At 43.5% G+C, this 25646-nt stretch overlaps 1 protein-coding gene and 1 long non-coding RNA gene across 3 annotated transcripts in view; one reads left to right on the top strand and one right to left on the bottom strand.

Annotated features, from left to right (window-relative positions):
* LOC143696637 (uncharacterized) overlaps positions 1 to 25646 on the top strand; it is a 268836-nt gene that overhangs the window by 128026 nt on the left and 115164 nt on the right. The window lies entirely within an intron of this gene.
* DYRK1A (dual specificity tyrosine phosphorylation regulated kinase 1A) overlaps positions 18043 to 25646 on the bottom strand; it is an 81751-nt gene continuing 74147 nt past the window's right edge. For both annotated transcript variants that reach the window (XM_054628432.2, XM_054628431.2), the window contains exons 8-12: positions 25035 to 25181; positions 24592 to 24732; positions 24051 to 24357; positions 23459 to 23583; positions 18043 to 21546 (exon numbers count right to left, since the gene is read on the bottom strand). In XM_054628432.2, the coding sequence (XP_054484407.1) occupies positions 20923 to 21546; positions 23459 to 23583; positions 24051 to 24357; positions 24592 to 24732; positions 25035 to 25181 (1344 nt within the window). In that variant the 3' untranslated portion in view covers positions 18043 to 20922. The remainder of the gene's footprint in view (positions 21547 to 23458; positions 23584 to 24050; positions 24358 to 24591; positions 24733 to 25034; positions 25182 to 25646) is intronic.

Here is a 25646-nt window from a genome sequence, read left to right as displayed (position 1 = left end):
CATCAAAATATCTTCACTTTCAGAATATCAGCCTCCTTAACACCAGGTTACCCCACTCAAGCACTTTTTAGGCCATAAATCAAACCTAAAACACGCGGAGTTGGCTCCTCTTCCACTCTTGTTCCCTCAGCTCCCAAACACCTCTTTGGAAAGAAGCATGTGGAGAGCAGGCACAAATCTGGGCTTTGAGCTGCAAATGATTCTTAAGGACAAGACCTGAGAGCTGTTATTTGTTAATCATTTCCTGAGTGGATTTGAAACTTCTAGGGTTTGGTATTTTGGAGGGGAGAGGTGGTGTCAGACATTCACGAGTCATTTTTTGGGTTTAGTTTTTCTTTCTCCTGATTTATCCTCACAGTTTTGTCAGATCCTCTGGATTTCCAGAAATTATAATCCAGTGGCAAGTCCAGTGCAGAGGTGCAGTTGTTTTACCACTTCTACTGCCCTGTTTGTTGCCTGTTGATGCTCCAAGAGTTTCCCATGGAGAGCCCAGAGACATCATATCCAAAAATAGCGTTCCAGAGGGACTCGGATCTTCCTGTTTCACCACAAGTGTGAAATCTGGTTTCTATTCCGGGCAAATTCACAGCTACAAACCACAGCTCATCCCTCCTTCCTCCCAGCTCACGTGCCATCCACACAGAGTAAAAACTTCAGAGTTTCTGGTGACATCAGCTGCTTTTAGGGATTTTTTTTCCAGAGGGCAGGGATGGGGAGAGCTCTCCCTACTGTTTTTCCTTTTTTCTTTTTTTAAAATCAACGGCAGCAGCTCCGAGCTCACAGCTGAAGCTGTTTTCATTCAAATGATTACAGGCAATCATTTGCACTGACTTTCCTGGAGAATTTAAGCTGTGAGAACTGCTGGAGAACTGTTATCCTACCACGTTTTCCTTCATGTATTGCACTGGAGTCCTCTGGACTCCTTCCAGCTCAGGGAAGGATTATTCCTTTCACAGTCACCTTCCCTGGCCATTTCCCCATCATCACGTCCCAAATCCCTCACTGGAGCATCACATCCCTACCACAGCTCTTCAATCTTCCCAAATCTTCCCAAGATGTAACTCTGATCAAATTAAAAATAGCATTTTTTAAAAAAAGAAGGTTTTGCTATCACAATGAGAAGTCTCTAATGTGAGAAGATCAGTGAGATTTGGGCTGGGCAGCCCAGACTGCCACAGTTTGGAGTCGCTCCAAGGAATCTTGCTCGGATGGTGGTGGAAGTTGTTTCCTTTTCACAGCAACATTCCTGGTTCAGCTGGATGGGATCATGGAGCTGGATCTCTGCTGGTGCTCCTCAGGGATGCTGAACATGGACCAGCTCTTCCCAAAATCCCTTGGAATTGGTTGGAAGGGACCTCAGAGCCCACCCAGTGCCACCCCTGCCATGGCAGGGACACCTCCCACTGTCCCAGGCTGCTCCAGCCCCGTGTCCAACCTGGCCCTGGGCACTGCCAGGGATGGAAATCCAAAATATTCCTGGAAAGGAGGAATAAAAACGAGTGCAAAGTCCACAGATGAAGCCAAGAAAATTCCTGGACACAGGGCAGGAATCAGGAGTTCAGAGCTCAGACACGCTGAGCCATTTTTCACAGCTTAATGTGTCATTTCTCTGATATGCACAAAATTCCTATTAATAAATACGCTAAATAAAGCATGGCCAAAATTATTGCTTAAAAATGTTGGCCAGACAAATCATGACCACAGAATTCCTATTAATAAATGCATTAAATAAAGCACGACCAAATTTATTGCTTAAAATTCTCGGCTGGACAAGTCACCACCATCAAATCTCCATGATGAGGACAGACAAGGGAGAAAATTCACAATTTCAACCCCACACAGAATTTTTTTCCCCTTGTGAAATGCAGGAGAGTAACTCCAAGAGAGATGCCATTGTTTCCAAACTCCCTGGATTCAAAAGAAAGAGGGATCTGTTCCATGCACAAAAATCATTTGGCCTCTCCAAGACTCCAACTTCATTTTTGTCACCAAAAATGACTCTGAAACTTCCCAGGAAACTGGCAGAGAAGAGGGTGGGTGTGGCTCTATTACATCAAATTTAAATAATAAATTCCATTTTCTTTTTTAGGCAGCGTTTGTTCTCTCTTTGTGTCAGTTCTGACTGATTTGCCATGAAAACGTGACCTTCCAAGAGTATTTCTAGTTTTGTAAAAAAGTAGTTTATTATTTTAGGTCTTTAATTATTAATTACTGAGGAATCTGTGGATTAGAGCTGATAATTAAAACAAGATCAATCCAGTGAACTGTCTCAGAGAAAAAAAATCCCAAAAATTAAATCCCAGCACTTCACAGATCAGAACAGAATCTTCCATTCACAGGGTTTTTTTTCCCCCTCACATTTCCAAAATAAATTAATGAAGCATTTTGCTATGAGAACAAATGTTTTGTTCATCTGGAGACTTGCTTGAAATAAGTTGAAAAAAACCAATTTTTGCTCAACTTTGCAGATAATGAACAAATTCAGGCATCAAATTAAATCAGTTCTCCTACTGTAAAATGGAATAGGCATTAATTTTTGTTATTTTAATAAAAAACACTGCTGGAGATATCTGGAAATGAAGAAATCTGCCCTTACAATGAGTCAGTCACTGCCAGACTTTGATCACAGATAAAATTAAACTATTCCCAATCTGACATTCTGTACATTTTCCTCCAAAAATTGGATTTTGGGAAGGGTTTGGGCCAAAATGTCAAGGACCCACTTGGGATTTAGGAAGTGGGGGCTCAAATTCCCACTGGAACTGACTCAGAGAGAGTTTTTTAATCTTGGATTATCTTAAATATGGAATTGCAGATGCTCAAACCTCATCTCCTTCCTCAGCTGGCAGGTTCCTCCCAGCAGGGTACAAATTATCAAAGTGGAGGAGGAAAAAGGAGAAAAGAGGGAAAAATGGGGATAAGGAGAGAGAGGAAAAAAGAAAGAGAAAAGGCAAAGGAGGGGGGGAAAAGAAGGAAAATTTAAAATGGGAGAAAATTAAAAAGGGGGAAAAAGGGAGAGAGTGGGAAAAGGGGAAAAGGGAGAAAAATTTAATAAAAAGAAAAATGGAAAAAAAGAAAAATTGCAAAAAAGGAAAGGGATAAAGGGGAAAAGAGGAAAAGTGGAAAGGGGGGGAAAGGAAAATGGAAAGATGGGGGAAGGGGAAAAGTGGGGAAAAAAGGAAAAAAAGAAATGGGAATAAGGGGTAAAAGAGTGGAGGGGGGAGAGAGAAAATGGAAAATCTGCCAAAAAAAAAAAATTTAAAAAGAGAAAGGAAAGAGGGGAAGACAACAGAAGAGAAAAACTCATTCCCAGAAGGATAAGAAATAATAATGTATAACCAAATATCAAACTCATTTTTTCTGCATTTCTGCCTGAATCTCAGAAGTTGAATATTAACAGGACTAGGTTAGAAACTTAGGAAATTGTATCTGCCTTAAAATACTCACAGAGAAATTTAGGAATAAACTAATAAAACAATATTTGCTCAAATCAGCTCAGTAAATAAACAGGAACCATCAAAATTCCTGATTTTCCAGGGACCCAGAGTGTCCCTGGTCCTGTCCTGCCAGGTAAGAGCAGATTTGAGGCAGCAATAATTCCAAACACCTGGCAGTGGGTAAAGATCAGGGTATTTCATTTTAAAAGCACATCAAATAATGTATTTTGAGAGCCAATAAAAGAAAAAAAAAATGTGAAAATATGTCCTAGGACAATAATTTCAAGTGAGGTGATCTCAGTCTCTGGGACAGCTTGAAAGCTGCTTTTGCACAGTTTCAGGGAGCTTTTTCTCCCATGATATCAATGTTTATTTCTCTTTATACCTCCTCTAAATGTTGCACCAGCAGATTATCATGTAACACTACAATCAGCTTTCAAATGACAAAATATTTCTTTAAATGTGCTTTATAATTGGGAAAATTTTAATTTTAATTTACCAGAACTCATTTTCTCAATGAGAACTCAGCCTTTTATTCCATCCCTTGTCCTTGGTCCTTGTCCTGCACTAAATCCTGCCCATCCTTTGGGCCACATCCCGCTCCTCACTCTTCAAATTCTTTAAAGTTTACCTCTGAAAAGCCCAAGAGAGTGAACTCTAAACCTTATTTGATCATTATTTGGAGTGGAATAAACTGAATTGAAGCCGTTGAGATTTTGAGTGAAGTGCCACAAACTGATTCTGTGCAATCAAACAAATCCACTTCAAATTATTCCAGCAGCTAATTTAGATAAATTTCCCTAAGCAGACAAATCTCAGCTACAAAGAGAGACAGAGATAACAGAACAATATGAAGAGAAAAGGCAGCAATGCAGAATTTTTGTTAAATTAGAAAAGGCTTCAATATCAGTAAATACCATTATTATGGTTTTTGTAACACTAAAAAAGTAGAAGTTTCAAGGAGGAAAATTAAATCTATACATAAAACTATGATGTTTATTATTTATGGAGAGTTACTCTCCAGTGCAGAAGAGAAACAGGAGGAAGAAAAGAACACTTTTGATAATTTACACTTTTCATTTATAATGTAGAAATTTGCATTTGAATATAAATTCCATTTAAATTTCTGAGGCCTTGAGTCTGAGTGGAGCTGTAGGAACAGACAAGGGAGGAGGAGAGAGAAGGATTTGAGTTTTCCCCACGTCAGAGGATGGGGTGGGACAGAAATGGGGACGGGTGGGGAGGAGAGAAGGGATCCAGGAGAACACAGGAGCTCCCCCAGCACACTTGGAGGTAAATCCTCTGAGGAAAAGCTGCGGGAGCAGCTCCAGAGGGAAGATCTCCAGGAGGTGCCACTGCAGAAACCCAGAGGGAGGGAGAACCCAGGAGGTTTGGAGTTCCAAAGGCTCCAGGAGGTTTGGTGTTCCAAAGGCTCCAAGGAGTTTGGGTGTTCCAAAAGCTCCAGGAGGAGGTTTGGTGTTCCAAAGGCTCCTCCAGCACCAGGAGGTTTGGGTGTTCCAAAGGCTCCAGGAGGTTTGGTGTTCCAAAGGCTCCAAGGAGGTTTGGTGTTCCAAAAGCTCCAGGGAGTTTGGTGTTCCAGGGCTTTAGGGTTCACAAAGCTCCAGGAGGAGTTTGGGTGCTCCAAAAGCTCCAGGAGTTTGGCTGTTCCAAAGACTCCAGGAGGTTTGGGAGTTCCAAAGGCTCCAGGAGGAGTTTGGGTGTTCCAAAGGCTCCAGGAGGTTTGGAGTTCCAGGGGCTTTAGGGTTCACAAAGCTCCAGGAGGTTTGGTGCTCCAAAAGCTCCAGGAGTTTGGGTGTTCCAAAGGCTTTAGGGAGTTTGGGTGTTCCAAAAGCACCAGGAGGAGTTTGGGTGTCCCAAAAACACCAGGACTTTGGGTGTTCCAAAGACTCCAGGAGCTTGGGTGTTCCAAAAGTTCCAGGAGGACGTTGGGTGTTCCAAAGGCTCCAGGAATTTGGTGTTCCAGGGGGTTTAGGGTTCCAAAAGCTCCAGGAGTTTTGGGTGTTCCAAAGACTCCAGGAGTTTTGGGTGTTCCAAAGACTCCAGGAGTTTGGGTGTTCCAAAGGCTCCAGGAGTTCGGTGTTCCAGGGGCTTTAGGGTTCACAAAGCTCCAGGAGGTTTGGTGTTCCAAAAGCTCCAGAAGTTTGGGTGTTCCAAAGGCTTCAGGAGATTTGGGAGTTCCAAAGGCTTCAGGGAGTTTGGGTGTTCCAAAAGCTCCAGGAGGAGTTTGGGTGTCCCAAAAACACCAGGATTTTGGGTGTTCCAAAAGCTCCAGGAGTTTTGGGTGTTCCAAAGGCTCCAGGAGGTTTGGATTTCCAAAGGCTCCAGGAGTTTTGGTGTTCCAGAAGCTCCATGAGTTTGGGTGTTCCAAAGGCCCCAAGACCAAGCTGGGGCACATGGGGGTGTTGTATTTGTGGGGTGCCTCGTGGCAGGGAGGAATGAGGAATCTGGCTCCATGTTCTCAGGAGGCTGATTTATTATTTTATGATACTATATTATATTAAAGAATGCTATACTAAACTGTACTAAAGAATACAGAAAGGACACAGACACAATGCTAAAACGATAATAATGAAAACTCCTGACTCTCTCCAGAGTCCTGACACAGCTTGGCCTTGATTGGCCAAAGAGTGAAAACAACTCCCAGCAGAATCCAATGGAACAATCACCTGTGGGTGAACAATCTCCAAACACATTCCACATGAGCACAACACAGGAGAAGCAAATGAGATAAGAATTGTTTTCCTTTTCTCTGAGGCTTCTCAGCTTCCCAGGAGAAAAATCCTGGGCAAAGGAATTTTTCAGAGAATGTGAATGCCACACACACAGGGGAGCATCCCAGGATTTTCCTGCAGGGAAATCTCTCCCATCCCTTCTGCTCCAGGGAGAGCAGGGGACAAGGGACAGCATGGGGAGGGAGGAACAGGAGGGAGATGTGGAGATGTCACCAAACCCACACAGCCAGGTGCTCCCTTTTCCACTCATTTTTGTCCTCCATATCCTCATCCTGTCTCAAAGACTGGAAAAACCCCTGTCCTTGCCTATTAAAAATCAGAATTGCATCAGAAGGGTGGATGGACTTCATAAGGGTTTTATTCCTTTCTTTTTTGTGGCTCCCTTTGAATTCTTCACTTTCTTTGAGCTTTATCTCCCTCAGGAGAAAAGGAGGAGAAAGAACCAAAACTCCCTGAGGGATCAGCCAGGAGCCCTTCCAGGGGCAGGGATGGGAGGGAATTTAAGGGAAAAAAAAAAAAAAACCCAAAGTAAAATTCCTTTTCCATGAGTTGGGGTTTTTTTTGTTCTCCAAAATTCTGGCTGTTTTCCAGCTTTTTCCAGACGTTGACAGTTGTGGATTATTTGAAAGTTTGCTTGATGTAAGAATGGCCAGGCCAGGGGTTGTACTTTATCTGAACTAGAGGGGAGAGTTGGACAAGGCAGAGATGGATTGGAGAGAAACCTGGAGCTGGCAGCCTGATAATCAGAAACTGCCAGAGCAGACAAAGCTGGGGGCTTCAATAATATTTAAAAATTAAATTTTTAATTTTTAAATATTATTGAAGCCCCCAGCTTAAATAATATTTATTATTTGAGGAGGAGTTGGAACTGGATGAGTTTTAAGGTCTTTTCCAAGCCAAACCATTCTGTGATTCCATAAGAGTGGAGGTCAAACACTGCACCTCATCCCTTCTGCACTGAACATTCAGATTGAATGGTTGGATTCAAACTGCTCTTGTTAAAAATCATGAAAAATGGGTAAGAATTTTAGCAAATTCTTTGTGCCAAAAAATTCTCTCAATCCTGGGATTATGAATCATTAAAACACAAACCAAGCCCTACACCTGCGGGTATATTATATTATATTATATTATATTATATTATATTATATTATATTATATTATATTATATTATATTATATTATATTATATTATATTATATTATATTAACAATACATATAATGTATTTATATGTATTATATACATTATATTATGTATATATTACATATAAAATATAAAAATCTGAAAATCAGGCTCTGAGATTTTTTTTTGTGGAAAAAAAAGGAGAAAGAGAATTTTCTATTTTTCAGTCCCCTGCTGGTATTAAAGAACTGAGTGTACTCAGAACCAGTTTTATATGATGTCAACAGATTATTAATCCCTTCACCCCAAATTTTACATCACATAACTCCTGGAAAAAGGATTAAGATGACAAAAAGAATCACCAACTTTTCAGGGAAAATTATCACCTTGCACAGAACTCAGGCAAAATTTGCCTTTATACAGAGAAATCATGAACCCACACCCTCCAAAACCAGGGACACATTATCTGCATTAACACAGCCGTGTTGCTGATAAATATTTTGCTAAAATGTGCTGGAAGAAGAACAAGAAAGCAACATTTTAATCAGTGTTTGAATTCCGTTTGTTTGGTTGTTTTGGGGGGTTTTTTTGTTTTTTTGGGGGGTTTTTTTGTGGTTTTTGGGGGGTTTTTTGTGGGTTTTTTTGGTGGGTTTTTTTGGAGGGTTTTTTGTTGTTGTTGTTTTTGGTTTTGTTTGGTTTTTTGGTTTTTTGGTTGTTTTTTGTTTTTTTTCCTCAAGGGAACTGAAGTTGTTGTGACACCAAATCAGGAAATTTGGTGTTGGGGCTCAGGAGTGGCGTCGTGCCTTGAGCTCAGGGGTGTGCAGGGATTCCTTTCCCAAATGAGAGCTGGAGTGGCACCAGAGCTGCTCAGCAGTTGTGGGATGGCCTCAAACCCTCCTGGTTTGGTGGTGCCACATCCCTGGGTTCCCTGGAGCAGCCTGGGCCATCCCAGCCCATGCCAGGCCAGGCTGTCCCATGGGATCAGCCCTGAGCAAGGAGCAGGAGCCACCAGCAAAGCTGGCTGGAATCATTCTGGGTAAATTTGGGTTATTTGGAGCAACAACAACAAAAGAAAGAAAATGTTGCTGGTTTTGAGAAGTCCTGGTGGTTCTCAGTGAACAGCAGGAAGCACAAGGAGATTTTATGTGGAACACTTCATTCCCTAGGGGGATTTTTTTATGTTTGGTCTTGTTCTGATCCATGAAAATTGATGTTTTCCTCTAAATGTCCTAAGATTTGGAGTACTTGGAAGTGTCCATGCTACCACTGGTTCACAATTTACCATTTTCACACGGAAGGTGGGAAAAGACCTCCAGGATCAGCCAGTGCCAGCCCAGCCCCAGCAGCATCACCCCAAACCCTGTCCCCAGGGCCACATCCAGACTCCTCCTGAGCACTCCCACAGACAGTGACTCCAAACCTCCTCCATGACAGCCTGGATTTTTATATTAGTACTGAAAAGAAGAGGAAAGTGGGGATTTTTGGTAAATGTTTCTCCTACAAAGTGCAAATCAGTCAGAGAGGCTCCAATCATGCACAGAGATGGGAAGAAAAGAGGGAACTCTCAGCAGACTCTTCCTTCAGCTGTATTTCATTGAAAGATCCCTGTTACCAGCCAGGTGTTCCCTTTTCCACTCATTTTTTCCCCTCCATATCCCACCCTATCTCAGGAAAAACCCCTTTCCTTGCCTATTAAAAATCAGAATTGCACGAGAAGGGTGGATGGATTTCAAAATGGTTTTACTCCTTTCTTTTTTGTGGCTCCCTTAAATTCTTCCTTTTCTTTGAGCTGTATCCCCTCCCCTCCGTTCCTGTCACGTTCCACCCTTGACTGATGTGTCCAAGTGCTCCTGCTCTGGGCCCTGGATCAAACCCAGTCACCTGATACAGCTCAGCTGTTTCTCCAAGGTTTTTCCTCTGCTCCGGGCTTGCTCAGCTCCAGAAACCTTCACTTGCTAGGGGACCTCCAGCTCTAGAAAGCTGCATTTTGTATTCCATTCCTGCAGTGGCAGGACTGAGAAGCATCCCCTGCAAAGATGCCTTTGCTATTTTTACAGCTCCCCCCAGCAGCATTTGTGCTCTCAGGTTTCCCCCCTGGGTGGCTGTGGGATTTTTCCCATGTCTCTCATTATTAATAGCTGCTCCTCCTTCGTATCTCTTACCTCAAATCCACTCTCAGTTATTTCTGTGTTGACACTTGCAGCCTCTGCACTTTATCTGATCCATCAAGTGTGGATTTCCCCTTCTGGAATTCTGTTCTGCTGATGCATCCTGGTCTGAGTTAGAACTTCTGCCTTCCTGCCCCAGAAACAGCACAAATTCCACTTTTGCTGCATTGGAGCTTTTAAAGTTCCCCAGTGAACATCAGAACATCTTTTTGGTTTTCCCAGGTTGTGGAATTCAGCCTTGGGAAGTTTCTCTGCCTGTGGTACACCCAAACAAAATCCAGAACTCTGGGTTTGGACTTTGGGTTTTTGTCTCTTCAGCAGAGTCTTGTGAGCTTTTCCTTTGTCTCTTACTTGAGATAAATCCCAAACTGCTCAGCACATTCCCTGTTCCCACAGGGAAGGAGCAGGGACACCCATCCAGCAGAACTGTAATCATTTGTCTTATTTGCTGGGTCAGTTTGTGCCCAAAAGAGAAATTATTCCAACAGAAGCAAAAAGACACAAGACTGAAACAATCCTTTATAAAAAGCTCCCTTATCACAGATTTTGGCAGCAGGGTTTGTAACTCGGGAAAAACCGGAGTTTGTCTGAAGCTTCATTGTCAGAATCACAAAAATCAGGGGTCACCATCACTCCAGAGAGAAGGAAGGGGCTGGACACACCTGAATTTACTCACCCCATGACAAGGGAATGTGTCCAAAGACATTTCCTTTCACAGAATCATGGAATGGTTTGGGTTGAAAAGGACCTCAAAGCCCACCCAGAGCCACCCCTGTCATGGCAGGGACACCTCCCACTGTCCCAGGCTGCTCCAGCCCCAGTGTCCAGCCTGGCCTTGGGCACTGCCAGGGATCCAGGGGCAGCCACAGCTGCTCTGGAAATTCCATGCCAGGGCCTCCCCACCCTCACAGGGAGAAAATTTTTCCCAATTATCTGATCTGAACCTGTAATGTTTCAGTGTGAAGCCATTCCCTGTGTGCTGTCCCTGCATCCCCTGGAAATTGTCTCTCTCCAGCTTTCCTGGGGCTCCTGCAGGCCCTGCAAGGCCACCCTGAGCTCAGCCCAAAGCTTCTCCTGTGCAGGTGAACAATCCCAGCTGTGCCAGCCTTTCCTCCCAGCAGAGCTGCTCCATCCCTCTGCCCATCCTGGAGCCTCCTCTGGGCTCTCTGCAGCAGCTCCAGCTCCTCCCTGGGCTGGGCCCAGGCCTGGGGCAGCTCTGCAGGTGGGGAATCACCTGAGCAGGGCCCAACCCCAACCCAACCCCAACCCCAACCCCAATCCCAACCCCAACCCCAACCCCAATCCCTTCCTGCTGCCCACACAGCTTTGGATGAAGGCACAGATAAGAAATGTTCATTCTCTCCTTCTCCTAAATCAATACTTGAGGGGAGATCGCACCAGGGTGTGTGGGATTAAACCAACATCATCCCAGTTAATAAAAGCACCATCAGTGTCCCAGGGCAAACCAGATTTCATTTAAATTCTCCCTTTAAGAGAACACCTTAAAGTGAAGTTAAACCAAGTAAAAGTGAAAAGAATTGAATGCTGAGGCACTTGTTTTAATTTGGCTTTGACTTCTGCAGCCTCAATGCAAAGCATGAGGCCCAGGCTGCTGCTTCTAAAGATAGGCTCAGAATTTGGGAGTGCTGAGGGCTGGCAGAGCAGCAGCTAAAATTAGACCCCAGCAGACCATGTCAGATGTGTCAAGAACCCACTGCAACTCCAATATTTTGAACGTTTGTCAAGCAGGCCCTTCCACCCAGGCAGAGTGAAGTTTATTTCAGGTAATGATGGGGAGTTACTGCTCTGAAGCTTTTTCCAAATTTGAGGAAAACAAGTCAGGAGAAATGGCTCTGCTCAGATCTGCTTTTTCCTCCTTCTCCTATTACCCCTCCAAAATCCTTGGTTGGATTTTAAACCACGCCTGCCCCAGCTCCCAGCTGTGGGAGTTTGGCCAGAGCCCAAGAAAAGAGGGACAAGGAGCTTTTTGTGGGATGCAGCTGGGGCTGAACCTGGATTTGGGATGGGGAGAAGCTGCAGGGCAGCCCTGGGAGCCCTTACATGGACACAGAATGGAACCTCCTGTGGATCTCCTCCCCAATTCCACAGGCAGCAAGGATGCTCAAGCAGCTTTTTGTGCCTGGAAGTAGCCAAGAAGTTTATCCCAACCTTCAAAAATTGGGATTGATGCTCCCAGGGCTAAGGGGGGCTCTGCTCAGTGAGTTAATTCTGATTTTCCATTGTCCATCAGTGGATCCAGTGGGACTCATGGCAGTGAGTTACATCACATGGAAAAATTTGGATTTTCCCACTCAAAAATTCCAGTCCATTGCAACTTTTCAAGCAAAACAATTTCACCTCATAAAGACAAAGTTGTGCAGAAGGTTTCACCTGACAAAGTTGTGCAGAAGGTCTGATATAAATACCAGGTGTAAATACCAGTATAAATACCAGGTGTATTTTTAATTTCTACAGGGTTTTTGTCTTTTCTCATTAAATGATCAGCCTGAGTCTCTCCAAAGCTACCCAGAAATGAGGCACTTGTTAAATACAGCCTGCCCACCTTTTGCTTTACTCAGCCTGTTTTTTTTTTTTTGGACTTGTTCATTCAATCAAGATCTCTGCTTTCCATTCTCCATGCAGGGGAGCTTTTCCATTCCCTTCATTTCTTCTCCTTCCCCCTAGGGCCCTTCCATGGAGCTGCAGAAATCCCAGTGCCATTCCCTGGATTCCAGCCCCAGGGAGCTTTCTCAGGCTTCTCACAGCTTTCATGAACTTCGTCCCAGTTTGCCACATCATTTCTGGGATTTGCCAGCACCCTCTGCCCAAATGTCTGCTGAGGATACAGAAAATGAGAAATTCTTTGCACCAGGACAGGTTGGGACTCCCAAGATTTTTTTTTCCCCTGGGCAACCCTTTTTCCTTAGGAAATTTCCAATTTAGGGAGAAAAGCTCTCTCAACCATTTTCACACCTGTAAAACAAAAGGTTATAAAGACAAAAAAAAACTAAACAGAAAATGGGGAAATAGTTAAATAAAAACTAAAAAGTATTAATGGAGCATTTACAGGTCCAGTGGAATCTGATTAGAATTATATAGGGGGAAAAAGCACCAAAAATATTTTAAAAAAAGATTTTCTTTCCTTCCTCAGAAGTGAAAATAAAGACAAGGATGGGGGAGAAAAAGACCTGCAAAGGAGTGAAAATAAGCAGGAAGAGTTACAAGGATTGAAAGGGAAAAGGAAAAGGAAAAGGAAAAGGAAAAGGAAAAAAGGAAAAGGAGCAGGAAAAGATCAAGAACGGAAGAAATCAAGATGGTTACAAAAGGGAATTTTTCATGGAGGGGAGAAGAAAGAAAATACCTGAAAAATCAGTGAAAATTACGTCAAAGCACTGCAGGCAGTGGGAATGGGAAAGGAAAAGTAGAGAAAAGGGAAAAGCAAGGAAAGGACCTGAAAAGTAGAGAAAAGTCTTTTAAGTATTGGAAAGGATAGGGAGTGGGAATAACAGCATGAAATGAAAGGAAAATATAAGAATAGAAAAGCAAGAAAAGGCAAGGAAGGAAGAGGGGGAAAAAGAAATTAAATTACCCAGAAGAAGCATGGAAGAGATGGGAAAAAATGGAAAAGAAGACAAAACCGGGAGGGGATGGAAAAATGACCAAAAAGAAGAAAAAATGCACTTGGAAAACATTTGGAAAAAAGTGGAGAAGGAAGGGGGAAGAAATTTGAAAAGTACTGAAGTGAGAAAAGGAAGCACAGAAGCACCCAAAAATATTGAAATTATGGAGGAAAAAAGAAGGGGAAAAGATAAAATATTGGAAAGAAAGGGGGGAAAAACCTGAAGGGAAAGCAAAGTGGGGGGAAAGCAAATGCAAATCAAGGGTGGCAAAGGAAGTGGGACAGAAAGGCAGGAAAAAACAAAGCAGGAAAGATGGGAAGTGAAAAGAAAATACGGGGAAGAGTAATGAAAATAAAGGAGGGGGGTGTAGAAAGATCCTGAAAAAATAATGGAAGAGAACTCAAAGGAAGGGAGGAAAAGTCAAAGCAGGGAAAAGTCTGAAAGCACCAAGAAGAAAAAGGGAAAAAGGAAAGACTTGGGAGGAAACCAAAAGGGGAAGAAGGAGGGAGAGGAAGGGAAGAGCAGGGGATGGGGAGCAAGAAAAAACAGGGGAAGAATGGCAGGAAAACAAAAGCAAGGAAGGCACAGGAAAAGCTGTAAAAAGAGAGGAAGAGAATAAAGAAATAGAGGGAGAAGGAAAAGCAGAAAGATGGGGAAAGCAACAGGGGAGAGAAAACAGGGAAAAGCAGTGGGGAAAGAAGGAAAGGCAGAGATGGAAAAAGAAGGGAGGAAAAGAAAAGCAGAGGGAAAATTCAAAGCTGAAAGATGGAAAAAGGAGGAAAAAATGTGAAAAGGGAGAAAAAGTTTGGGAAAGGGGAGAAGGGTGAGAGTGGAAAGCAGGGAAGGGGAAGGAAGAACTGTGAAAGGACAGGAACTTGGGATGGGGGCAGAAAATACTTGGAGGTGCTCCTGAAGAGGGAAATAATTACAGCTTCAACTGAAAACCAGATGAAAAGGGCACTGAAATTCTTCCAGGCAAAGTGCCAGCGTTGGACTCTTGACAGAGCTCCATCCCTGCTCCCATGGAGGAGCTCTGGGACAGCTCTGCTTTTCCAGGCCCTGGCTCCCGAGATTCCTGATCTCTCCTCCCAGGTCACTGAGGTTGTGACACTCAGGCTTTGAGAATTTAATTCCCAGATGGGGAATGGGCACAGCCCTGAGGCTGCCAGAGCTCCAGGAGAGTTTGGAGCTTGGGATTGTTGGGATTGTTGGGATTGTTGGGATTGTTGGGGGTGTGGGCAGGGCCAGGAGCTGGAATGGGTGATCCCTGTGGATTCTTCCCACCCAGGACATTCCATGATTCTGTGGATGAATTCCCTCAGCTTATTCTTGACTCCAAAGGTCTCCAAAATGGGACTTTCCTTGGAGAACAAATCAGGAAAAGCTTCGTTGAGTTCAGCTCCACGTGCTCCGTTCAGGACGAGCCTTTCTTCCTGTCCTGGGTAAAGGGAACTCCATCATCATCATCATCATCATCATCATCATCATCATCATCATCATCATCATCATCATCATCATCCCTGCAGTCTCAGAATTATCAATTCCATCCACCAGCTGCTGCCATTGATGGGAAGGAGTCCTGGATTCCTGCCTGAGCCGGCTGGCAGGAAAATCTGAAGGGAAAGAAAGCTTGGAAAATGACAGGAAGTGATAAAGATGTCCCCAGCTTGGGAAGGGGAAGGCAGATCCTGAAGAAAGATTTTTTTTTTTTTAATTTTCTGCTTGAGATCTTCCATGAATTTCTTTAGAACAAACATTTGATTTTCCATGTATCATTTTCCAATCATTAACTCCCTGGTTTTGGACAATCCCATCCATCAAATCCATCTCCTTTCTCAAGGGGAGGTCTACAGGAGGGGGATTTGGTTGTTAATTTCTCCTGCCTTAGCCATGCTCCTCTTTTATTACTCAACACCACAAGCGATACCCATAAAACCTGAAGTTTCAAGAAATTGTTAAAATTCCTGTGATTTCACAAGAGATTCGTAAATCAGTGCTCAGCAGGACTCAGTGATCACACAACAACAGATCTGAGGAGTTTTTAACCCATTTTTAACAGAATCAAAGAAAGCTTTGGGTTGGAAGGGACCTTCAAAATCATCCATTTCCACCCCTGCCATGGCAGGGACACCTCCCACTGTCCCAGGCTGCTCCAACCCCAGTGTCCAACCTGGCCTTGGGCACTGCCAGGGACCCAGGGGCAGCCACAACCTTTGCCACTGTTTTACCACTCCTGGTGAAAAATGCCTTCCTTCTATTTAACCTAAATCAGCTCCTTAATGTTGAAAGCCATTCCCTGGCTCCTGTCCCTCCAGGCCTTGTCCCCCGTCCCTCTCCAGCTCTCCTGGAGCCCCTTTAGGTACCAGAAGGGGCTCTGAGGTGTCCCTGGAACCTTCTCCAGGCTGAACAACCCCAGCTGTGATTAACTCTGATGCTCCAGAACATCCACCACGAAAGATAACGAGCAGCAACTGCAAACCCCCTCAAGTTTAGGCAGACCCCATGAATTTGACAGGGCTCCTACAGAGAACTGCTGAAATCCAACCCAGGCTCCTTCAGCAGTGAGGAAGGAACAGCTCTGCAGTCCTCATGAGGTGGAAAACTAAAAACCAACTGCAAATTTCCAACATGGAGCTGTTCCTGTAGAACCCCACAAAAACAGGGATGTGCAACAGAAAACCACTGTTGGACTGCTTTGCTGGGCAGGTATTGTGCACTTTAACATGAATCATTCCAAGTAAAATATCCCAGGATCCCTGAGGCTGGAAAAGCCCTCCCAGCCCATGGAGTCCCAGCTGTGCCCCATGCCCAAATTATCAAATTTTAGGCTCAAGAGACTGAGGAAAGGGGCAAGACTTGAAGCAGGCTGCTCTCATGGTTGGTAAAACTTGGACCATCAGAGAAGTGGGAAGGAGTCAAAACATATACTGGTCAAAATACACCTTTTCATAGAAATTGGTGATGTGCTCTTTGGTTATCAGCTTGCTTTCTGCCCACAGCACCTGTGGCTGGCAGTGCCCAAGGCCAGGCTGGGGCTTGGAGCAGCCTGGGATAGTGGAAGGTGTCCATGGCAGGGGGTGGGACTGGATGAGCTGTAAGATCTCTTTGAATTTAGTCCTAATTGTAGAATCATTGAGGCTGGCCCAGCCCTGCCAGCCCATGCAGTGCCAGCTGTGCCCCATGGGCACCTTGTCCCCAGCCCAGAGCACTCAGTGCCACCTGCAGGGGACACCTGCAGGGCTGGGCACTGCAAAGCTCCCTGGGCAGCCCCTGCCAAGGCCTGAGCTCCCTTGCCATGGGCAAATTGCTGCTGCTGGCCAAGCTGAGCCTGCCCTGGCCCAGCCTGAGGCCGTTCCCTCTGCTCCTGTCCCTGTGCCCTGGGAGCAGAGCCCGACCCCCCCGGCTGTGCCCTCCTGGCAGGGACTTGTGCAGAGCCACAAGGGCCCCCTGAGAGAATTCCAATAAATAAATTATCCAAAATTCAGGTTAAACACCAACTACCCTCAGGAGATCAACTCTCAGCAGTATCTCTACTCTGCAGCCACTTCCCTGTGTGTTTTTCACTAGACAGACATTTCCTTTCTATCCAAAAGTTCTGTATTGATCTTACTGGGATGAATTTGTTCTATAAACCAACACAACAGGTTCTGTGTCACCAAGCTGGAGTTTGCACTCACTCCCTCATTAGGAAGGATGTTCCTGATGGGCTTCAACAGGAATTTTTCCACAGAGGATCTTCAAATATTTTTTCAGCTGTCCAGTACAAAGTATAAGCACATGGATGGTGTGATGAAAACAAGGATGGCAGAGTGATAAATGATGGAGATGAAGTCACATTTCCAGGTGAATCCAAGCCTTGTGGCATCCAGGCCCCTGCAGACACCGTGGTACTTACAGGATGGAATCCTAAATCCTGGCACAGCAGCCATTCCCCAAGGACTGAGCAATCAGGATGGAGAATCATCTAAATTTACAATCTTTTAATGCAAAGAACTGAGGCTGAAAGGTTGAAAACTGCAATCCTGGCAGGGATAAACAGACAAGGAACCGAGAGTGAGGTCCAGGGATGTACCTGCACCTCCTGCACACAGCCAGCAGGGCTGGCAGCACTCCCGGGGGCTGCGTGCAGCAATTCCAGCTTTTACAGTGGGTTTGAAAACATCTGAGGTTTCAGAAGAGCCACAAGAGCTTTACAGTTAAAGGATTTAAGGAGGTTCATCAAGTGAACATATTTTTACATGGAATAGTTTCAAACTGGAGCTGTTACTCTTGCTCTGCCAGGCTCTGGTGGCCACCAGCTGTAACTCAGCAGTCCCAGAGCTGAAGGAGGACTGGGAGCCTGGAAATAACCTGGTGAACCACTCCAGAGACACAGAAAACTCCTCCCACTGGGCAGAACCTCCAGGAAAATCAGCTTTTTCCAGACTAGGTCCCCCTGCAGCCCCAGCCAGGGAGTTGGTGGTGCAGGAGGAGCTGGGCTGGGCTCTGGGGATAACAGCAGGCCAGTCCCAAAGTCCCATCCCACGGCCTCAGAACCAGCTCAGCTGGGATGGGCAGGAAGCTGCAGAGCACACCAGAACACTCAGGCTGAGAGATGAGGATTAAAGAACTCCAGCTACAAGCACAGTCCATGAGAATCAAGCAGAGCTGTGTTCACACATCAGTGATTTGCAGACCTCGCTGGTTTTCAATTAAAAACTCCAAATTAGCTGTTACGCCTCCAACCTTTACTTTCATATTTTTAAGTCTGTTTCAATGTATCTGATATTTACATATTATAGTATAATTATACCTACCATACCATGGCTTGGAGTAGGTTAATTGCATAGGAAGACTTACTACGTTTACATTTTTTTCTTTCTTTTTTGTTTTTTTTTTCTTAAATTACTCTTTTTTTCCTTCTTTTTTTTTTTTTTTCCTTTTTAAAAAGCACAGTAAAGAGTCTGAGGACAAATTATTCAACTGTTTATCATACATAAGACTGCATGACTATAATACAAAGGGCTTGTCTTTTCATTTAACGTTACAATATACACAGCAAGTCCGGACTAGATCTTACAATCTGAACACAGGTATTTAACCTTTTCCATGCTGTTTATGTTTACAATGCACAGAAGTCCTGTAACCAAACTGTGTAGTAAAGCACACAAAACTGGACTGTAACATAACACAGTATGCAGAAGCACTGGATTTTATGATTTTTTTTTTTGTTGTTTTGTTTTGTTTTTCTTCTTGATGTAGAGGTTATTTCTTTGAACTGCTTTAGGTTTGGTGGGGGTTTTTTGGCGCTTGCTGAGGGGTGGCGCGTGGTGTTACCCAGATTCCATATTACCCTTCTATTCCTAGACAGCAGTAAGAACTGGATTCCTTTGATTTGATATTGCTAAACTCAGCATTCTTTTCTAAGGTGACAGCCTTCCAAATCCCATAAACTTCTCTGAATTACTGAGCTTCAAAAGAAAACCAACCAAAAGAAAAAAGAAAAAAAAAAAAACAAACAGGGGAAAAAAATCCGCTTTCATCCACAGGGTTGATGTGTCGGTACAAAATGAAATATTTGATTAGGAAAACCATGATTTACAAAAAAAAAAAAAAGCTAATCCCAAGGATTCATTCCCATTTCCATGGTAGTCAGCTGCTGTGTTGCCACTGTGAGTATAAAAATTTCCACCTTTTTGACTGAAAGAACGACTTGGCCGCATGGAATTGACCATTTGCTGCTAAAATGAACTTTTCCAAGGGCTGACTGGCAGAGGTAGATCACTGCTTCTGTAAGAGAGGATGGGCAACACTGTTCATCTGGGATGGGCAAGCAAGGAACTCACCTTCATTCCTTCACCAAGGTGGTTTTTCCTCATGCAGCTTTTTTTTTTCCTTTTCCCACAAAAAAAAAAAAATTAAAATAAAAATAAAATCTCTTGGATGGGCCCATAAATTTTGCAACTGCCAAGCTGACTGTGTTATATTAAGGCAGCGTTACCCAAAAATTAGGCACCTGTTAAATACAGCCTGCTAACCTCAGGTCTCCCTTGAGGGTTTTGCTTTACTCAGCCTATTATTTTTTTTGGACCTGTTCATGCAATCAAGGTCTTTGCCTTCAAGTTTACAATTTTGTTAATAAGGAATACAAGAATCAACTGCTGGTTTCATAGCTTCTGGATCTAGTGTCCCTTTTAACCTTCAGAAGCCTGAACACATTGATAATGTAACAGATGTTATAGTCTCCAAGTAGATGTCAATCTATTATCTTCAGTACACAGATTGCTGTAAATGTATTGGCTATGAATTCAACAACAGTTCCAGTTTTGTTTAAGCAATAGTACAGCCATAATTTTTCAACTGACATTTAAAAATGGTCTAGTTACACCTTGTGTCAAAGTGCAGAACTGCTACATTATTGGTTACAGACATCTATGTGCTATAAAAACAGCTTTGGTACAATAAATTATCAAAAAAGAAAATAAATTTTTGTAAAATTCACAGCATAATTGTGAGGCAAAAAAGCAGTCACATAAAATTCTGCATTTTTTTTTTTTTTTAAAAATGTTCAGGATGAACAGAAGACGTCTTTGTGCAGAAGTAATGGTGGAGAAAACCACGTGCCGAGAAAAAAGCAAAAGAAAAAAGTAAAAAGCAGGAAGGGACACAGTTGTAGCTATTTCCATCAAACGCAAACCACTACTCCTGTGACCTTCAACCAATAAGGAAGTCAACTTTATGACACACGCAAAGTGACCTTGCAATACCTTACAATAAGTGGGTCACAAAAGTCTATTTTTAAAAGAAAGGCCTCTTGAATTACCCATTCTCTGTGTTTTCAGCATTAAGGACTGTCTGCAAAAGCATGTCCAAAAGTGATTGCATCTGAAATGGTAGGCTCTTCTAACTTAAGAGTCCAAATCCATAAGGCCAAAGGTTATCCCAAAGACCACCACTTAGACCTCCCCAGGACTGGCCAGGACCGACCCGTTGATTGCTTCTCAGTGCACCTCAGTTATGAAACCAGTCAGATTTCCATCCTAACTGCCCGTGGGCTCCAAAAGGTGGCACCCACAGAATTCCCATCACAATTGCTGCTTTGATCCTCAGTAGATTCAGAAAAGGAGAGTTCTGCTCACCGCCACTTCGCATGCTCAATGTGCCTCACAAACTCCGTCACAACCGTCCCTTTTTACAGCTGAAGAATAATATATTTGTGTAATCTGAAGGTCCCTCTTTCTTACAGTACTGCATTTCTGTGCCCATGGTTGTTTGGGGAACTAAAAAAAATATATATATTACTCACTCCCCCTCCCACCCGAAAAACTTCAAAGGGCCTTTTTTTAGAAATCATGTGCAATGCCTTTAAAAAGAAACTAGTTTGCAACTATGACTAACATTTGAACAATAACCCCTGTCGAATGAGAGCAAAAAAAAAAAAAAAAAATTAAAATTAAAATTAAAATTAAAATTTAAAAAATCAAAACCCCTCCCCAAAAAAACCAAACTATGACTAGGTTGTGGCAAGTTAAAATGGGGGAAGCAAAAGGTGAACACCACTAAGCTATCCGTTAAGGTGGGCCCAGACATGGCTCTTAAAAAAAAGAAAAAAAAACAACCAAAAAAAACCTCCCCCCAGCAAAAAACCAACAAAACAAAAAACTTCATTGTCCCTTTGCAATCTTTTCAAGTTTAAAAAAATAGTCAACTTTGCCCTCCTGTAGCGGTTCAGTGAGTTTATCTCCTTCTGATTCAAGCAGCTTTGCACTTTGTTTTTTTTTTTTTTTTGGAAAAACACCACTTCTATAAAAACACACAAGAAACAAACTTAGTTTCAGTTTAGTCACGAGCTAGCCACAGGACTTTGCTGAACACAAACTCCTGTCATGGGAGACTCTTCTCTATCAATGCCTTGCCTCATGGCAAGGTGTCCTTCAGTCATGTAATGAGCAGGACCTGTATTAGCAGAAAACTGGTACGTGGGATGTCCAGCTATGCCAGTTTCTTGGCGCGGATTAGAGTAGACTGTTAAATTCATGTCCATAGCTCCGTTCTGTCCAAAGTCCAAGGTATTAGCAGCCACTGGGCGGTTCTGATAGGCCTGATTGCCTTGGTTACCAGTAGAGGAGGAAGATGTAGAGGAAGAAGTAGTTGAGGAAGACAGGGATGTCATGGAGTGGTGACTGTGGCCCACCTCCATAGAATCCTGGGTGGAGGAGCTGTTTGTTGGAGAATTGTAGACTCTCGGCCTGGTCCGGCTGCCCAAGGCTTGCTGTCCATGGTGGTGGTGGTGGTGGTGGTGATGGTGGTGGTGGTGGGAGCTGTTGCCGTGGTGATGGTGTAATGCGTTCTGTTGCTGAGGGTTGACATGGAAGGTGGTTTCCTGAACCGGGTGGTTCTCCACGGTGACCTGGGTGGGAGCTTCGGTGGCTGTCCAACCGATGGGAGGGGGAAACTGCTGCCGAACCTGCAAAATGCCAGGGACAACGCTGACTCACAGCTGTCCTTCCACCCAGCCACAGAATCGTAACGGCTGCGAAAGGCCGCCCAACCATCCAAGAGCATCCAACCATCCAACACCATCCAAGACCATCCAAGAGCATCCAACCATCCAAAACCATCCAACCATCCAACACCATCCAACCATCCAACACCATCCAAGACAATCCAAGAGCATCCAACCATCCAACACCATCCAACCAGCCAACACCATCCAAGAGCATCCAACCATCCAACACCATCCAACACCATCCAACCATCCAACCCCATCCAACCATCCAACACCATCCAACCAGCCAACACCATCCAAGACAATCCAAGAGCATCCAACCATCCAACACCATCCAACCAGCCAACACCATCCAACCATCCAACACCATCCAACACCATCCAAGACAATCCAAGAGCATCCAACCATCCAACACTATCCAACCATCCAACGCCATCCAACCATCCAACACCATCCAAGACAATCCAACACCATCCAAGACAATCCAAGAGCATCCAACCATCCAACACCATCCAACCATCCAACCATCCAACACCATCCAACCCCATCCAACACCATCCAACCATCCAACACCATCCAACACCATCCAACCCCATCCAACACCATCCAACACCATCCAACACCATCCAACCATCCAAAACCATCCAAGACCATCCAACACCATCCAACCCCATCCAACACCATCCAACCCCATCCAACACCGTCCAACCATCCAAAACCATCCAACCATCCAAAACCATCCAAGACCATCCAACCATCCAAGACCATCCAACCATCCAACACCATCCAACCATCCAACCCCATCCAACCATCCAACACCATCCAACCATTCAACACCATCCAACACCATCCAACACCATCCAACCATCCAACACCATCCAACCATCCAAGAGCATCCAAGAACATCCAAAACCATCCAAGACCATCCAACCTCTGACCACCTTGTCAACCACGTGTCACGTCCAGTCAGTTCTTGAACAACACATGAGCAATTAGGTTATTTGTATTTATGCCAATTTTTTAAAATCTTAACCAAGCTTTGCAGTTGCATGATTATTCTAGAAATGCAGGCATGCCCTTAAAATTAATTTCCAAGACTTTTCTATCTTGAACAATATATGACAGATTAAATTATTTGTGTTTGTGCCAATTTTTTTTATCTTAACCAAGCCTTGCAGTTGCACAATTATTCTAGAAATGCAGACAATGTACTTAAGAATAATTTCCAATACGTTTCTATCTTGAACAGCACATGAGAGATTAAGTTATTTTATTTGTGCCAATTTTTAAAAACATTAACCAAGCCTTGAAGCTGCAGGATTATTCTAAAAATGCAGGCATGTACTGAAGAATAATTTCCAGTACTTTTCTATCTTGAGCAATATATGAGAGATTAAGTTATTCATATTTATCCCATCTTTTAGAAATGTTAACCAAGCCTTGCAGTTGCACAATTATTCTAGAATTTCAGGCATGTCCTTAAGAATAATTTCCAATACCTTTCTACGAATACCTTAAGAAAAATAAATGCACATCCTGGATGTTATTTTCAAACACTTAAAGGAAGTCTGATAAGTGACTTTGCTGTCAAAATTATAGGAGCAGCTTTACATTATAGTAATAAAAACAGCATTTGTAAAACACTTGGAAAAATAAAGCCCTGACCTCTGGCTCAGGAGCCTGGAGACAAACAGCAAAGCAAATGAAATTAAAATGTTGTAGCTCATACCTTGAAAGGTGCAAGCAGCATTAGAGGAACCACTGGAACAAACACAGCTGATTAAAGGCTACTAAAAAAGCAAGGTCTGTCTACACAGCAATGAATGGCCTACATGTGGGAGAATCTATGGTTTTATGTATCCTGCCTTACCTGTGGGCTGTGTGTTTCACAGTCCATGGCTTGCACAGCAGCAGTGAAGTGCCCACCGCTGTGTCGATGCTGGTGCGTGGGGTCCGACCGCGCCCTTCCGCTGTTGCTCGTGCCAGAAGATCCACCTGGAAAACCCCAACACGCTCAGTGACCAAAGGGACAAAGAATTTACAGCTATCAAACAAGGGCAGCATGAAAGGTTTATAAAGTGCCTCAAGGGAAAAGTATAGGATCAATGTTAATCACTCACATTTTTGCTCATCTAGTTGGGTTTTGAGGGGTTTTCTGTTTACCTGTTCCAGCTGATTAAAATAATTGTTTAGTGATCATGACTGATATTTTTTTGACAGTATGGGAAAAAAATTAACATTTCAGAGAATCATGGAATATTCTGAGTTGGAAGGGACCCACAAGGATCATCCGGTCCAAGTGCACAAACCCCCAACAATCCCACCTGGGCATCCCTGGCAGCGCTGGCCAAAGGCGCCTGCAGCTCTGGCAGCCTTGGAGCCGTGCCGATTCCCTGGTGAGCCTGGGCAGTGCCCAACATGAGGAAACAGAATTTTATCACCTGTTGATGACCAAAACCCACCTGAGCTTGAAGATGTACTAGAGGTGGTTCCTGAAGACTGTGACTGCTCCATGGCAGGACTCGTGGACACGCTGTTACTCGTGTTGGTACCTTCGTCCGCCGTTTTCTTGAAGAAACTGTGCTGCAGGGCGTAGTAGGGCTGGATTCGTGTCTTGGGGTCATAGTCAAGCATCCTTAAGATGAGGTCTTTGAACTTCAAGTAGTCAGCTACAGTATGACCTGACTCCCCAGCACGGCGCCCACCCGGCCCTCCTGTCTCAACTCCCAGGATATTGTGGAGTTTGCGAGTTCCCGGTGGTTTGTATTCCTGTGGGGAGGGAGGAATGGCCGGGAGTCAGTGTGTGAAACACAGATTCTGTATAAAAACTCAAATCAAGGAAGGAAACTGTTCAACACGACAGGAAATGTTATTTAATTGACAAGACAGAACAAAATAAACGACAAAACTGCATTTTCAGTAAGACCATGCAAAACAAAGTAACAACTCACCATTTTATATATTTTTATCTATATTTATTATTATCCTAATTGTTTTACCTACCCTTTTTCCATCTTTGGTCTTCTTCAAGTTCCAAGTGCTATCTGGCAACTTCTCAAAGAACTTTCTTGCTTTGGGTGCTTGGTCGAGGATGTGGGTTGGTGGTATCCCCAAAACTTCCACTATTTTATTCATCTGATCCACCTGTCCCAAACAAAACGGGTTGGTGAAGGACAACTGACAGCCAGCCCAGCTGTGGCACAAATGTCAGCTACTCATACAAGCTCTAAGTTAATTAATTTAAGAAAAATTTAATATGGACAAAGCAAATTAAGGAGTAAGAGGGAGACACAGAAAATTATGAACAGGTAATTTTGTGTCCTGACAAAAAGTCCTGTTCTTGATCAGAATTACCAGATTTTCCTGATTTATGCATTCCAACAAACAGATGAAAATCATGATGGGGATTACCAACAAAAAACCCCAATTCCTGGGAGATAACTCACCTCGTTTGCCCCACTAAAGAGAGGCTCTCCAGTGTGCATCTCGACTAAAATACACCCAAGGGACCACATATCAATTGCAAGGTCATAAGGCATTCCCAGTAGCACCTCTGGTGATCGATAAAAACGACTCTGGATATATTGGTATATCTGCAAGAAAAGCACCTCCAAGTCACCATCACACACAGCATCCCAAGGGAATGAAAATCCCAAGTGACAAAACACAGCTGCCATGAAATCCCATTTTGGTGCAGGGAAAGATGAGGTATCAGGGATAATAAAATCTATGCATATATTACATTAATAAAGGTATCTAATTGTTAATTTTTAGGCAAATATTATGGTCACAAAAAAAAGCAGGAAGTTCAGCTTGAGTCATGGCATGTTTTTGTAATTGTGATTCTTAACATTTCAAAATGACCTTATTATTGATAAATAATGGATTTGGACAAATAATTCAGATGTGATTTCACCTGGTCTCTTCCTTCAGCCCTTCCTTTTAGTTTATAGCAAAAAGTTCTTTTATTAACCTAAACCTCTGTCTCATTGCTGCTTCCTAAACAATATTCCATATTCTGATCCACTACTTCTAAATTTATTCTGGGAAAAATCAAT

Source organism: Agelaius phoeniceus, chromosome 2, assembly GCF_051311805.1.
Source record: "Agelaius phoeniceus isolate bAgePho1 chromosome 2, bAgePho1.hap1, whole genome shotgun sequence".
Classification (NCBI taxonomy): Eukaryota; Metazoa; Chordata; class Aves; order Passeriformes; family Icteridae; genus Agelaius; species Agelaius phoeniceus.
The sequence above is the reverse complement of the archived record's forward strand: the minus strand, read 5'-3'. Positions and strand labels throughout refer to the sequence as shown.